The sequence below is a fragment of the Corvus kubaryi genome, unplaced genomic scaffold (assembly GCF_017639235.1).
Source record: "Corvus kubaryi isolate FWS band 111438036 unplaced genomic scaffold, C.kubaryi_AGA036_p1.0 37398, whole genome shotgun sequence".
Lineage (NCBI taxonomy): Eukaryota > Metazoa > Chordata > Aves > Passeriformes > Corvidae > Corvus > Corvus kubaryi.
The window spans coordinates 56,435,684-56,451,622 of NW_024581137.1; the positions used below are offsets into that span (position 1 = coordinate 56,435,684).

The window sequence follows — 15,939 nt, forward strand, 5'->3', positions numbered from 1 at the left end:
TCAACCTCCCAGACCAAGAGGGCTCGGTGTCAGGAAAGAATGCATTTTCTACCCAAGATTTGTCAATGTGGATTCTTAGGCATGAATTGTACCACCACGGAATCTCTAAAGCTGATTTGAGGTAGGCTAAAGTTGGATCCGTGGATCTCGGTGTGCAGATCTCAAGTTGTGTACTGGACTGGAAAATAACCAGAAAATTTTAGCCTATAAAAAGAGGGCGTTTCACAAATTTATGGCTCATCAAAAACTAGAATGATACAGAAGCAATTATTCATAAGTGTGCTGAGTGTGACCCCCCTCACACTGCCTACACCCAGAGCCACTGCCATCAAAGGGGACTTTGTCACTGCTTTCAATGGACACAGGATGTGACCAAAGCAGCATCTGCAGCAGCTCCCAGAGAGGAACACGAGGAAAAAAATCTTCATTTGTAACTCAGTGTTTCATCTTTCAAAAGACCAGCCTCAGATGTGCTTCAGAAAGTCTTTTTTTGGGTATCTTTTTCTTCTACCAAGCTGCATATTTATCAGCTCTAGTCCTAGACATGATCTTAAGAGCTTATCTCCCAAGGGATCAGAACTTCTTTCCAATTTGCTTCTTTATTAAAATAATCAGGGCTTGAAATTAACTTCTTTTTTTTTTTATTGCTCACAATCTTTGCTATTTCCATCAAGAGCAAGCAGCAAATTTCCATGTCTTTTTTGAGACTTTTTGCTTATTTATTTGTTCATCTGCCTCTAGCAAGTTCATGTTGTGAGGACAGAAAAGCAAGAAACTGCAGGTGAAAGGGAATTAATAATTTATTTGAGGATTAAGGAAATCAAAGAGATGTGCTTTCAAATTTTAATTCTGGCAAGGAATTCCTGCAGACCTCCTGCAACACAACTTCTTGGTAGCTTTGTTTCTCAGCTACCATGGAAAAGTGAGGCAAATAACACCCTTCCACTTTGTAAGAGCATTTCACAGCTAAATAATTTAGGACTAGACTTGCTACTTTTTTTTTTTTTTTTTTTTTTTTTTCACATTTTTTGACAGCTTACCCTGTAAGTATCCCCAAGGACCAGCAAACCAGTGTGACAACTCCAGTGACAGGATTCCTGAGGGACCACTTGCACAATCATGTGTTATTAGACCTAATAAAGAATGACAGAATCTGGCTGTTAAAATTTCAAGAGATGCTCCAACACTATCGTGACAGCAACCATTAAAGTATAGATAAATTATATCTAAAACAATCCCACTTTGCTGCATTCCCAACAGCTAAAATATCCTGTGATTTCAGCATTGCTATTTTATTCTCAGCAGGGTTTTTCTTTTCATCTAAAACCTCTGAATTTCTCCTCAGACAAGGACATAATTGCAGATACTGCTGCCAGGTAAAATTACTGCAGAGTTCTGGTTTGTACAACTTCTAGGAAGCATTGGAAATAATTTGCTTTTTGAGTGCTGAGGACTAAGTGTCCTTCCTGCTCAGAAAGAAACAAAACTTATTTCTGGAATTACTAAAGGTACTGTTACAAGAGTATTTATACAAATTAAATTAATAAAGCAAACTGTTTTAAGCTTCTGGACATCCTCGGTGTGAAGTAACTTGGCCTGAAGGATGTGTTAGGCTGAGGATTTACAATTTTAATTCTCCTTTCTAAACAGTTTGACGCTTCAATTTCTCATTGCCATTTCCACACTCCAGCACGGTCCAACATCCCCAACGTGGAATAAATAACCTATGGCCTGCTCCAATCATTAAAATGTATTTGGTTTAAATTTTTGGGGGTTTCTAAGACATGGCAAGGCTGAGGCAGAGCAAGAGGCAGGATGATCCCAGGCTGGTAGCAGCCACATTCTCATCCTGAGGGAACACATTGCAGGGAACATTTTCCATACATAATCTTCTGAGGGCTTATTTATACGCGCAAAAATATTTTACTTTCACGGAGAGTCGTCTTAGACACCTCAAATTAAAGGGGTGAAGGAGCTGGGGGGTCCCTCAGCTCCACAGCCCCACACGGCCATAAGGGTGAGGGGTCAGGGCAGTGTGATACCCCACCATGGGGGTTATTTATTCTGTAAAGGCTATTTATTCTGTTATTTATTCCCTATATTTATTCTCGTTATGCATTCTGTAAAGCCCCTTCCTCCTGCCCGAGCCGCGTTCAAAGAGGTGGGCAAGCAAACCTCCACTCCCATTTTTACAGAGGGGAGAACACCAGAGGGAATCGAGCCGCTATTTCCAGGATTAAAACTCACAGCCTACCACTTACAGGCGATTACAATTCCCATGGGGGGAAAGCATGAGTTAAGAGTTGGATGTTTGTATTTTTTTTTTTAATATTCATCGTTTTAAACGCGGCACAGGGGGAGCGTGGTCACGCCATGTCTAGGAGGGAGCGGAGCCCCCATCCCCTCATGGCGCCACTCCCTTCCCCCCCCCCCCATCCCGGCAAAGTATGAGTTAAGAATTGGATTCTTTTTCACATTATTATCTTTATTTAAACATCCCTCATTTTAAACGCGGCACGGGGGACCCCGGTCACGCGTCCCCTCCGAGCACCGCCCCCCCGGCCCCTCACGCAGAGGGCGGGAAAGCGCGGCGGGCAGGGCGGGCAGGGGGCGTGGCCTGGCGCGGCCATTGGGGCCGGGCGGGTAATGGCGGCCGGGGGCGGCGGCGCCGCCTGGCGGCGGGGCGGGGGGGCAGCGGGGGCTGAGGGGGGCGCGCCGTGAGGGGACAAAGCGCTGGAGCCGCCAGGTAAAACCCCGGGAAAAGGGAGCGATGGGAAGCGGGTGGAAGGAGGGGATGGGCCGCGCTGACGGCGTCGAGCCCGGCTGCGTGTTCGCGGCAGGATCCGCTTCCCCTCAGAACGGGTTTCCCCCGCCGCCCCGGGGTCGGGGCTGAGGCGGAGCCGCCCCGCTGTAATTGAACCCCTGGGTGAGGAGGGAGGGACGGAGGGAGGGATCGCGGGGGCTCCTTCTCTGCTTTGTGTCCAGGTGGCGAGGCCGAGGGGCGGCCATGGGGGTGCAGGACCGGCCCCAGTGCTTCTTCGAAATAGAGATCAACAGGGAGCCAGGTAAGGCTGTGCTTGGGGCTTTTAAATCACGTTTTTGCCTAAATAATGGGCCCAAGCCGCTAGCAGCGAGTTTGGCCATTGATGCGTTATTTCTTAGTTACTTTTTAATAACTTCGGATGTTTTCTGGGGTGCTGGATGCTCCTTATTCTCCCTTGAGATCGATTTTTATTTGCTCACCTGAATATAAAGGTTTGGCAGGGCTGGTAAACGCAGTTCTGAAGGTAAAAAGCCGTCTGGTGATGTATTATACCTTTTCTGTTACACCTTTGTTATGCCACTTCTGTAAACTATGGAAAATCGGGGCAGGCTGTGAGGAGACTGGATATTTACCTCCTATAAGTATTTTTAGTGATACAGTAATTAAAATTGGGAAGGAACTTAGGAGGTCATCTGGGCTAAATCTTCCCTTGTCCTGCTCAAAATGCGTCTTCTGAATGTAAAGGAAGAACTGGGCATTCAATCATAGAAGCACAGAACACCTCACTAGCTGGCCTGTTAAAAAAACCCAGTAATGAAAACAAATCCATCTTTTAACTCGTATTTTCCCTGGGCAAGTGTAATGCCCAGGAGTGGTAGGCTGTGAGTTTTAATGCTGGAATAGCAGCTTGGTTCCCTCTTGTGTTTTCCCCTGTCTGTAAAGATGGGAGTGGGGATTTTTCTCACCCATCTCTTTGAACACGTATTTATCAGTGCATATTAGTTGTCTCACACATACTCTGTGCTTTATCTTGCTACCACTTGTCTCCAGAAAAATGAATGTATGTGATGTCTTCATTACGCTTTCACTTTCATTTTCTGCTTCAATGTTTCTCTGAAAACCTTTGATTTAAGAGCTTATATCGCCGAGATTCCAAAATTCAACTGCATTTAGATGCAACTGAAACCTTTTTAGCGTTTTATTTTCACCACGATTTCAAAAGAGAGGTTCTGTTCTAACTTCAGAGACCTGGTAGGGCGTATCTATAAATCTGTTGCTATTGTAACTCCTATCTGAGTTATTTTGATTGACAGTGTGTTTTCTGAGTACTTCCAGTGAACAGATAAGTGGTGATGTAAATGGAGTTTTAACATGTTCCGTTGCTTTAATTTCGGGTGGAATTTACTATGGAATGAGACAACTAAAACTGTTTCAGGTTGGGTAGGTCTCCAGTTAGGAATGGTAGTTTGATGGGATTGATTTATAACAAAGACAATTCATTCTTCATCTCATTTGCTGTTAATCTTTTTAGGTTTAGTGTCAGTTTTTTTGTTCTGACTCCATCTGAAGGATCTCTCCCTGCGCTGTTTTCTCTGCTCTTCCTGCACAGGTTGCTGCTCCCATTTCATGATCTCTCTTCCTGCCTCATCCCCTCCTCAGCCTTGAGCTGTGCATCTTGAGTGAAAGTGGATTACTTTGCTTTCCCCCAGACCTATTTGGGTTTGGTGACTGATAGAGCTGTCAGAGAGGAATTGCAGCGTTGGTGTTCCTGGTGGTGCAGAGCTTGGGTTACCTGGAGCAGACCCAGGGCTTTGGCTCTGTTTGTGCCTGTCTGCATTTATTTTCTCCTGAAAGTAACAGGAATCTCCCAGCTGCACATCAAACTTGGAGCCCTGCTGGTTTCATTGCACCTGACTAATGGCTTGGATTTTTGCAGGAAAAATGCCAGTTTGTAAAATTGGTGTTGGGACTTGCTTGCTGTCTAGTCATGCTACTTTATTCTGGTGCCTGTTTATTAATTCACCATGCAAGTCTGTCTCGGGATTTAAGGATATATTTAAAAAGCTTAAACGTTGCTCTCTTAGCTCTAAGATGACCTTCAAAAGCTGAATCAGGTGGTAAATCAGTGCTTCCAGGTGACACCAGGCACTAACTCTGAGGGATGTGGTCTCCTGCTGGCACTAGTGAGGTATTCATTTTAACTTTTAAGCTGCCAGTAGATTTTCAAATGAACATTTTGCTTAATTGACTTCAGTAAATAAGCTGATGTGCTTGTTCATTTTTAGCCGATGTAGGGAGGAGTGGGGGGCAGAACAGCCCTGCATTTTGTTGCTAGCCAAGAAAAAAGGCCTTGCCCCCACCTTGTGTGCACTAAAAAGCTGAACTAACATCTCCACAAAATGCAGAGAGAAGAGGACGTGCCTCTTGCAGCACTGGAATCATCTTTTTGCCTGCAGAACACAAAACTGTGTCATTTTTTACACTGTAGGTTGCTGGGAGTCCAAAAATGTTCCCCCCACGCAGCTGCCAAATCTTGGTTCTCCCCTTCCAGGCTTTGCTTGCCCAGTGTGTGTCAGGATACCTGTAGCAATTAAAAGTCAGGTCAGTTTTACTCTAATAAAATCCCTTAGAAAATGCAGGAGTATCTTTGCTTTGGCTGTGCTTCCAGAAGCTTTATTACAGCTTTTGTGTCTATATTTTATTACAGCTACAGAATCTTGGAATAAAACTCAGTGCCAGCTTGTACTTGCCTCTTGCAGTGGGGCAAACTTTGTTGGTTGGTGTTTCTTAAGGCTAAATTTAGGCTGCTTTTAATAAATTGCCTGTTAAGCATTTTTTTTTATGAATGCAGGTTGTGGCTCATAATTTTTAAAGGGCAAATGGAAAATAAAACAGGAAGAAGCATTTATTTTGATACTGGCACAAACAGCGCTTCTCCCTTCTTTTGGGCCCCTCACCAGTGGATTTGGGCACATAGAGTGTGCACACAGGATTAAACTGCTTACAGTATTCCAAGAATTTTGGGATGGCAGCAGATGCCTATTTAAATAATTCTGTCTTTACTCTGTGAGGCAAAATCTGTGTGAAGCTCCAGCCTTTCAGGTACCGTGATAATTGGAACAGATGTCCCACTAGGATGTCACAGATGCAGTTGGCTGCTGTAGCAGTTCCTGTGGCCATCCAAGATCTTTTTCCCATATCCCCCCTCCTCACCCCACCCCCTGACTGGCTTTATCCATCATAAAGTATGTTAAATTTACTCATTTTTGCTCTGTTTCATTCTTATTCATAGAATAATTTTCTTTATCATATCTCTTCTTTTTTTCTTTTTTTTTGCTTTTTTTTCTCCTGTCTTCTGTTACTGTTTGAGCCCTGGCTCATTGATTTGTTCCACTTCAGTTTCTTTCGTTCCTGGGGTATGTCCCTTCCCTTATCAGCCAGTCTGGTCTTTCCTTACTTCTCTCTTTCTAGTCACTTTTGCCTGAAGTTTGGTGTGTTTTGAGATTTCAGCTGCTATGAATTTATGTGAAATGAGCTCCACTGCAAAAGTCATTGTATTGTGCTTCCAGTAATAGACCCAGCGATGCCTTGTGGGGTTTTTGTTGCCTTTCCTAAAGAGAGAACTGTTCTCATCTGGCTTCACATTAACTTTTAGTCTTTTGAAGGGAAAAAGTTGTATATTGGCAGAAAATGGAGCAGCATGAACCCAGAACTCTGGGTGTCCATGAACCCCATGGGCAACCAACCCACTGTGTGTGGGACAGCAGGAGCCAAGGGGGATCCCATATGGAGATCTATCGGGGTGCTAAGATGGAGATTTGAAAGGAACTGATTCAATAAAAATTTTTTTCAGAATAATCAAGTGGAATTGTTGTCAGTGCAGGATGAAATGAAGTCCCTGAAGACTCCCCTTGAGGTCTGGAACAAGTTGGATGAGTAAATAAAAGACAAACTGATCAGCCTCCTCTGCCAGGAGAAGGCCAAGTGCTGCCTCTCACTTCCATATCCCTGGGAAACTGAAGCCAGGGAATGTTTGTTGTGTGCAGTTTGGTTTTCTGGAGAGCACGGAAGAAGGGAATGGAGGGAACTTCAGGTGGTATTTGTGGCAGAATGGGCTTAGGAGAGAGCTGGGAAGAGAAGTTTATGGAGGTTTTCCTTGCAAAGAGTGCAAGTGGGGCACAGAGGTGTCAAAGTGTCAGTGTCAGAACTACAGATCCCTGCTCAGGGGAACAGGGGCATCCATTCTTGAAACTCATATTTTAAATAAAATGTATTCTTGTTCCACAGCAAGCTTTTATTTCCTTGAAAACTGTAGCCACATTTCTACTTTGAAACAGTTTTTTAAAAAAATTTTATCTGCATTAGCGTTCACAGATTTAGGGATAAACAAATTAATAGAATTCAAATAGGGTCCTTTTAGAGAGCTGTTATTTAAACTTGGATGCAAATCTGTCTGAGCCTTTGGGCCCTTGGCAGCCATCCTGGGCTGTGCATCACTGTCTTAGTGGTTGTAATCCCTGCTTTCTCCTTCAGCAGGATGTTCCTGCTGATAGGGTGGGAAAAGTACCTCTTGTTTGGCTCACTCTAAGAAATTGAGGAAAGATAAAATCCAGTAGATGCAATTTTGAAAAACCAGGGTTATTTTGGGAGTGTGTAGCTGAATTTGATACCTGTGTGGTGCAAACATAATGAAGTGTAGCAAAACAGTTCACACTACTTGGAAAATAACTTGAAACAGTTTGTGTTTGGCTCCCAAGGTTTTTTCCAAAAAGTTAACCAGCTAAATTGGAAGATTTACCTTTGAAGCAATAAACACTTGAAATCAATGATTATTTTAATAAACTTTGCTAGCAGGAGCCCTTATTTCAGTATAGCATGGATAATCCTACACTTAATTTGAATCAAATGTTAGTTCTTCTTCAGCTGGAAAATTGTTAAGGAGTTCAAAAACAAAAGAAAAAAATTTTATCTTTTAATTTGAAGACAGAGTTCTGAAATTGAATTATTTCTGGTCATTTTGCCTTCTGGTTTCTCTAATTGGTACAGCTCATTAGCTGCAGAGAGCACTTTATCAAATTTCTAAACGGCTCAGATTTTATATAGGCAGCACTTGCTGTATGTAATGTACATATTTCTTTCACCACTTACTCTAATTCTTTAAAAAATAAGTTCAAAGCCTGCTAACAAATAATACTTTATCAAATTACTGTTTTATAAATAATAGGCAAATGTAATCCCAGCAGTTTTTACTTTAGCCTGGAGTTGAGGTGTCTGTGCAGGCTCATTTCTTGGTTAAAGCCAACTGAGGACTCTGAGTAGGTTTGTGAGCAGCTTTTGCCTACTTGACTGGCTCTTTTTAGCAGTTTTTGTTTATTTATTTTAGTTTACTGTTCAAATATTATGGTTAGTCACAGAGAGCTTGTTCCCTCATCAGATAACTTAACCTTTACATCAGGGAAATGAAGCTGAAGAAAGCATTGGAAATTCTCTTTCTGCACTGAAGGTGGATCATTTCAGAGAAGAGGTGTCTAAATCTGGGGAACTTAGTAGCATCTCAGATGCTTTTTTTATCTGTGTTATATCAGCATATACCTCAGCTCCAAGTTTAAAATGAGATTTTTTTTCTTTGTGAGGGATGAGGCAAGAGAAAGATTTGTAGGTTCTAATCATACATACTTTTATTAATTTTTTTATTAGCAGCTGTTCTTTCATGCATTTTTGACCAAGGTGTGAAAATGTGTTTGATCTTTCTCTGGCACATTTAATTGCCTGTTTGTCAGTGGGAAATATAACCTTTCAGTGATAATGGTATTCATGCAGTTGCAGTAAAATGCAGACAGTAACCCAGCAGATGGATACACAGTGTGGGGTTTGTGTCTCAGGAGCAGACGGCAGCATTTTCTGTGGCTGGATGGAACTGGGTAAGCAGTGCTCCAGGTTTTATGGAGGAGAGAGCCCTTCTCTTATAAACAGAATCTGTAATCTTTGGATGTTCAATATGTGCATTTCAATTTGTAGGAGTTGAAGGGCAGAAAATGATCAGGCTGGATGGGGCATGGAGTAACCTGATCTAGTGGAAGGTGTCCCTGTGCATGGAACTGGATGATTTAAGGTCCCTTCCAGCAGGAATCATTCTGTGATTTTATGAGCGCCTGGCAGACTTTGTTATTGACAAAGCACTGGTGAAAAATACTGCTGAAACCGATGCCTTAGTTATGGATGTCTCTTTCCATCTTCTGCCTTGTCATCTGCAAGAACATGAGTTCTTCCAGAGGAACATGGAAGTGCTGATGTCTGCTGCTTCAGGTGCTAAATGTGGTGGGTTTGTAAGTAGGGCTTGCAACCAAAATCCTTCTACAATTTATGCCTCAGGGTAAACGTCCCTTCTGGAGCCTGCAGGGACTAACACCCCTCAGTTACTTGGCTGCTGGCACCTTGGTGAAGCAGCAGCTGTGCTGGAGAGTAGAGTGGGGGTAGTGACAGCTTTTTCCCTGGAAAGTGTCGTGTGGTATTTCACACAGTGAATGCAGGAGGAATCTTTTGCAGAGACAGAGAGAGCTGGGGCTGTTCAGCCTGGAGAAGAGAAGGCTCCAGGGAGACCTTAGAGTCTCTTCCAGGACCTAGAGGGGCCCCAAGAGAGCTGGAGAAGGGCATGGGACATAAGCACATGGGCATGGAGTAATGTGTCAAGGAGGAGTGGTGTTAAACTGAAGAAGGGTAGGTTTAGATGGAATATTGGGAAGAAATTCCTCCCTGTGAGGATGGGGAGGCCCTGACACAGGGTGTCCAGAGAAGCTGTGGCTGCCCCTGGATCCCTGGAAGTGTCCAAGACCAGGTTGGACGGAGCTTGGAGCCACCTGGGATAGTGGGAGGTGTCCCTGCCCATGGCAGGGGGTGGCACTGGATGGGCTTTAAGGTCCTTTCCAACCCAAACCATTCTGTGGTTCTCGACCATGATTCTGTAAAATCTGGATGTGGCTCTCTAGAGCGCTTGGTTGCTGTTCAGTTTGGTGCTTTTGCAGCAGAAGAATGGGAATGGGACTTGTGCTCCCCTGAACTCCTGGGCTGTAATGAAAATTGATAACTCTTCTGCTAAACTGTCTTCTCTGTTGTGTTCTTTGTAGGAATCTTCAATCCTCACAGCTTAGAATGCTCTCTTCACTTGCGAATATTGTGACAAATTGTGTCACAGTGGTAGTTCCAGAACTGCTGTTTGATGGGGGATCTTTGGATATTCCCTATTTCTTCATTCTTTGGACACTTTCCCTACCCATTTCCTTTAGATTTCCCTGCTGTAGTGATGAATGCTCAGAGAACATTCTTACTGCAGTTAATGAGATGCAGACATTTCAACAGCTCAAGGCGTCTTGAATTTTTATCTGAGATTATCAAGTACGAGTGGTGTTATTTTATTCTTCCTTTCTGAGCTAACAGTTCACCTTGTTATCATTGTATATATTTGGACAAAGCCTTAAACTGAATGCAGTTTCTTAAGAGCCTCTCAAATTTTTTTTGGTGACTAAGTATTGAATGAAATACATTTGAACTTCAATTGTTTTTTTTTTTTAAAGGAAAGAAAAGAGAAGTTATTCTCGTAGTTACTTTTTTAAATTATGACGTTTTACCAGTGTGCACCACTAGAGTGTAGTGCTTATTGACGGATTTTTACTGGTCTCCTTGTAATTCTGCCCAACAGTGTGGCTTCTATGGATTATTTCACAACCTGCAGAGATACCAATTTTTTTTTATTAATTATGTAATTTTTAAAGATTTCATATATTCGAGAGTGATTTGGTTTGGGTTTTTTTTTTTTTAGTACTATACATCCCGGTATCTTGGAAAATGAAACAAAAACTGTAAATCAGTTTTAAAAGAGTTTTCTTTATATTCAACCACTTTTCAGCAGTATTTTAATAGTTTTAAGGAAGGTATGTAGCACAACTACCACTAGCAGCAAAGAGAAAATATTTGGTTCATGGTATCTGGGCAAGTGGGGCATTAGTCCTGCCTGCCTCCCACCTTCCCTTTTTGGTTCATTTGGGTTTTTTTTAAACTAAAGGATTTTAGGCCAAGAGTGCCAACGCATCTGTAATCCCCAGCACAATATGGAACTAAGCCAGTTGGACTTTGTAAGTAATGATCACAGGGAAAATTGTGGAAATGTGATTATTAATGTATTTGTATAAACACAGTAATTGGGGAGGGAATTGCTCCAGCTCTCTGAGAACCTGTATTTATGGGAAATCATTTTCAAAATGGAAAAGATCTGACATGATAAACTGTTTTAGTAAATCAGCTTGGCTTTCCAGGTTCAAATCACAATGTAATCTCTAGGACTTCAGATTAATTGGATGTAATGATATTGCTTAATGTTCTTTTTTTGTACAATTATGTTACTGTTCTTTCTTGCTGCTTGTTTTAATATGCACATATGTAAGATGTTTTCCTATTCTGCTTGATAAAATAACCTTTTCTCACTAAAATTACATTTTTAAAACACACAGATTTATTTATGTGCAGATTTTCTTATTCCAAACAGTTCTAAAACTCTAATTATTTTTTTAAAAATTATTTTCTAGTTGGTCGAATTATGTTTCAGCTCTTCTCAGACATTTGTCCGAAGACTTGTAAAAACTTCCTTTGCTTGTGCTCGGGTACGTAGCTGATATTTCAGATTTTTATTGTTACTTACAATTACTTTTTTGTACCAGTACAGAACACAGCCAATGCAAGGCCTGTGCCCACCTAGGGGTAAATTATAATGGAGAAGGGATGATGTCCCATTCTGGACCATATAATCTGCATAAAGCCATCATCAAGCCAGGGTATTTTTGACAGATGGAGGAGGACAGGGTGATTTGGGCGTTGCTGTCAGTAGTAGATTTGGCCTCTGGAAAGGTCCTTTCTGCCCAGACAGAGAGAGGCTCCTGCTTTTAAATTCCAACAGCTGGACTTGCAGACTGGCACTTGCAGATCCTGCCCACCTATGGAATAAACACAGGCCCATCTGCTGTGGTGCTTTGTCAGGAGCTTCCCTTCTGATTTCAGATGGGCACCTTTTGGCACCCAGTTCAAAGTGTGTCATGTTGAGCTGCCAGTCCAGGTGTTACCAGAGCAGCTGAGTTCTCCTCTGCCATCCCATTTTCAAGTGATTTGCAGGGCATGGAAAGAGCTGCTTAGGCAGGAAGGGTGTAAGTAGATGAGGCTCAAGGACAATGAGTTTTCTTTTCCAGACAAAATTCATGCATGTTGAGAGCAAAAAGAATAAGGCTGGTATTTGGCCTGAAACAAGAGAGAAGCTGAGCTCACAGGCATTGTACTGGTTGTTGTGGAAAAGTGTCTGAGCTTAGGGAGGTGCTGCAGCTCTTACCAGTGGAACAACTGGTGTGGCTTTTACCTGACTGGGAAAGTACTGTCAGTACTGTAAAGGGGAGTGAAAAAAGGGACTGTGACTTCTGGCACAGTCAAAGCTCCCATCTCAGTGTACCAACTCAATTACATGGTCAAGTGCCATGCAGGATCCCATTCTCTAAGGGGATTATCCATAGCCCTGAGGGACATCCTGAAACGTGACCAAAATGCAGGCAGATATTCCATGGTGTTGTTTGATGAGAGGTTTTCAATGCTGTAGCAAAGAGAGGCATGTTTTGGGGAGGAGTGTGTCCATCCCTGTAATAAATAGCTTTGCTTGCATAACTCATGTGGAAAACAAAAATGGGGTAGGACGAGGCATAGTTTGGGACTGTGGGTGTGGAGGGCCAGGTAAATAACTCTCATGAGTGAAGCATGATAAACAGCAATGCCCTGAGTGGGTTTTGTGCCACAAATTGCCCTTTGCCCTCATCCTGGCAGTGATGGGCTTGGAATGGCAAATCTGGGATGATTGAGCTGTCAGTTAATTTGGGGTGGCAGAGTAATAGATTGCAGAAGGGGAGTGTTGGCTCTGGGTAATGAGTGTACCTGCATTTCTGAGAGTGCTACATGGTGCAGAATATTGGGTTAAATGTCTCAAACCCAGTGTCAAATACCTGTTCCATTACCAGTGACGGGATGAAACTGACCATTGGGTTATTTGTCCTGTCATGTATCCTGCTGATTTGTGTTTCATTACACAGCATCTCCTGTATATGTGGATAATGTGGGGGTTTAACTGTTGCACAGTGTATAATATTATTATTATTATTATTATAACCTTTTACTGTTAATTGCCACGTTCTGCCAGCTCTCCTCTTCTGGCCAGCTCAAGTCAGTGTCTCTTGACCAGTATAAATCCCTCATGAACCTACCATGTAGGACCTCAGCCCTCCCAGTCATAGTGACCTCATCCCCAGGGCAGCTTCTCGTCTGAATTTTGTAGGAAATGCTAATGAAATTGATGTTCTGGGACCACCTAACTCAAAAATCACCAGTCCACCTGATCTAGAGCTGGCATTAAGGGAGGGTGGCCTGACAGTGTGCGTGGATTGGTGAAGGCGTGGAAGCTTGGGGTAGCTTAATCCCACTTTTCCAAGCGTGGATCACATTGAAACTCAGTTGAAACCTGTTTTGAGCTCACATTTTTCTTGTGGGAATCATCTGGTTCATCCAGATGTGTGAGTGGTTTGAAAAGGATACTGTAACCTGCATAGGAGTGTAGCTGTAACCACAGAAAATGGTTAACCCACCATTATCCTGGACTCGTCTTACTGTAAATTATCCTGAGTAGATTTACACACTCCTGCTTGTGGGAAAGAGGAAATTATTTTAGGAAACAGCCTAATTTTCACCCAAGAGGTCCCTTGTAAAAGGCATCAGGCAGGACTGTGTTATCTTTTACAATTTTGCTATTTTAATGGCTCCCATGTCCATTAGAACTAGGGAGGGAAAACCCTTGGAATGTTTTCCAGTGACAGTCTGTGGATTCTTTTTGTTTCACCTCCTTGCAGGTGAAAAAGGAATTGGCAAAACAACTGGAAAGAAGCTGTGCTACAAAGGCACCACATTCCACCGTGTGGTTAAAAACTTCATGATTCAGGGTGGGGACTTCAGCGAAGGTAAAGTGGGCTTTTAAAACTGAGAAGTTTTAAATGGAACAGAAATGTTATAATTTGTGGTCATAATATAGAACTTCAGAAAATACCATGAAAGTATTGGTTCCATTAAAATATTTTATTTGAAGTGTAGCATAGATCACCCATTTCCTTGTTAATTTTTGAAATTCTAAAACGTTTCAACTGCTGTAATATTTGTTCAGAAAAGTGTGTTAAGAACTCCTCACTGGAGGGTTTTATGATATTCCATCTTATTAAAACAATTCCAATCCAAGCTGTAGCCTTAATTTCCTTTCACTTCTGTGTCTGCAGTAGAGGCAACCCTGATGATGTTCTGTTGGTACAGGAATGTAACTGTTTAAATAAGCTCAAAATTAATAATAAAGCAGTGAATGAACTAGAAATGTTTTAAAAGTCTCCAAAAGGAGTTTTCCAGGATTTTTTGTTTCTTTCTCTGCAGTAAATCCTTTCCTGAAATACCTGTCCTTACCAAAATGTTTGTTTTCACTGTGTCCTGAAATGCTGAGGAGGGAATGAGCCTGAGGAGGGAATATCCTGTTTTGAGAGTCAAGTGCTGGTGGAATGTTATGCACAGCTTTTGTATAAATGCAACAAAAGTTTTAATTGCTGTTTTTTAATGTGTAGGTAATGGAAAAGGAGGTGAATCTATTTATGGTGGCTATTTTAAAGGTAAGAGCAAATATGTCTTTGCAGATTCTTTGTTCAGTTCTGAGATAAACAAGTCTTGATTCCCAAACTACTTAATGAAAACAGGTCCACTCATAGATCACCTTTTGCATGAAACTAATGTTGCATGACAATTCTTTTTATATGCATGACTTCCGGATAATTTTTTTGTTAATATTTAACTTAAATTGACAATTAATTAAGGCTAACATTATTGGTTAAACATGACTTTCAGCATGGAGGCTAGGCAACTTTATTCATGAATAAACTCCTATCTTCCTGCCTAAAACTGTCAACATATTCTTTTGTTTATAGAGAATGTGGTCTTTTGCAAAATGAAAAGGTAAGAGACAAAAGCTCAGTAACACAAATTCAAACTCTGTTCCCTTGTCCCCTCCCTAGTAAATATATAGACAACTGCTAAGTCCCTTTGTAGATGGATATCTGTGTTGCTTGGAGAAATGAAGAGTTCTGTGCCTAACCTTTCTGAGGGTTAATGACTTATTCTGGGAGAGAATTCACATAATTCCAGCTCTAAACAGTGATTTCTTCTTTTTTTAATGTCCCTTCTCCTCCCCTTCCCTACTCAAGGTTTGTATGCTTAGGGTTCATTTCTGAAAGGGTTTGGCTTTATTTATGTGCTATGCAAGTCATTTTCCTTGCAAAGAATTGGTAAATAAATGTACGCTTACCTCTCTTAAAACTGTTGGAAGGAAAATGGTGAGTTTATAAAGTATTTGTTTAAAGACATACAGTTATTTCTTGAGAAAACCAGGTGGTTACTGTGATATTCAAATGTTAAGATACTACATATAGTTATTTACAGCCCCTGGTTCTGTGTGTGTTTCAAGTTGCTCTGGTTAAATGCATGAAAATAAGTTTCTCTTTAAAAGGAGTCATAGTTTGATGCTGGGAGTATTAAAATTTTTAGTCAAGGAAAGGCTTGTACAGCTCCATTTACTAAGAAGTTACTGAGGGTTTGTTTCTCAGCACGGTGAGTGCTAAATATGCAGGATTGTGTTTTGATATGTGATCTAAAAATTAATAGCTTTGTACATTCAAATTAATATTTTTATCTTTGGAAATGACCTTGAGAAGATCTGGTTTTGTCTTCTGCTGTACAACCAGAACTCCTCTTTAATTCACTGCAATATAAAATGCATGTTCAGTTTAGTCTTAATGGATTTTGTACTTAGATTCAGATACAGAGAGGTTTTTTTTCCTTTTATGTTTTGAGACTTCCAGTTTTGAATCGATAGAGGTGGCATCCTTTAGTGTGCCATACCAGGGAAATAAATGGCTTTTCTCCTGATCTTTTCACCTGGAGTGTAAATAACAGTATGATGTATGTTAATTCTTGTTTTAGAATGTCAGTAATTCTGCCAACCTTGTTCCTACCCAAATAATTTTGGATTTAAATCCATAATCTAGTGTTTATTGGAGACACTCGTAATGACC

General features: G+C 41.5%; 1 protein-coding gene across 14 annotated transcripts in view; it reads left to right on the forward strand.

The window, feature by feature from the left end:
- Positions 1-2,692: 2,692 nt before the first annotated feature.
- NKTR (natural killer cell triggering receptor) overlaps positions 2,693-15,939 on the forward strand; it is a 38,422-nt gene continuing 25,175 nt past the window's right edge. For 5 of the 14 annotated variants that reach the window (XM_042044586.1, XM_042044588.1, XM_042044590.1 and 2 more), the window contains exons 1-4: positions 2,961-3,065; positions 11,344-11,418; positions 13,690-13,797; positions 14,440-14,484. In XM_042044586.1, the coding sequence (XP_041900520.1) occupies positions 3,008-3,065; positions 11,344-11,418; positions 13,690-13,797; positions 14,440-14,484 (286 nt within the window). In that variant the 5' untranslated portion in view covers positions 2,961-3,007. Of the gene's footprint in view, positions 2,747-2,959; positions 3,066-11,343; positions 11,419-13,689; positions 13,798-14,439; positions 14,485-14,796; positions 14,825-15,939 lie in introns of those variants that run through there. The other 9 variants (XM_042044594.1, XM_042044598.1, XM_042044599.1 and 6 more) reach the window with 5 other exon arrangements.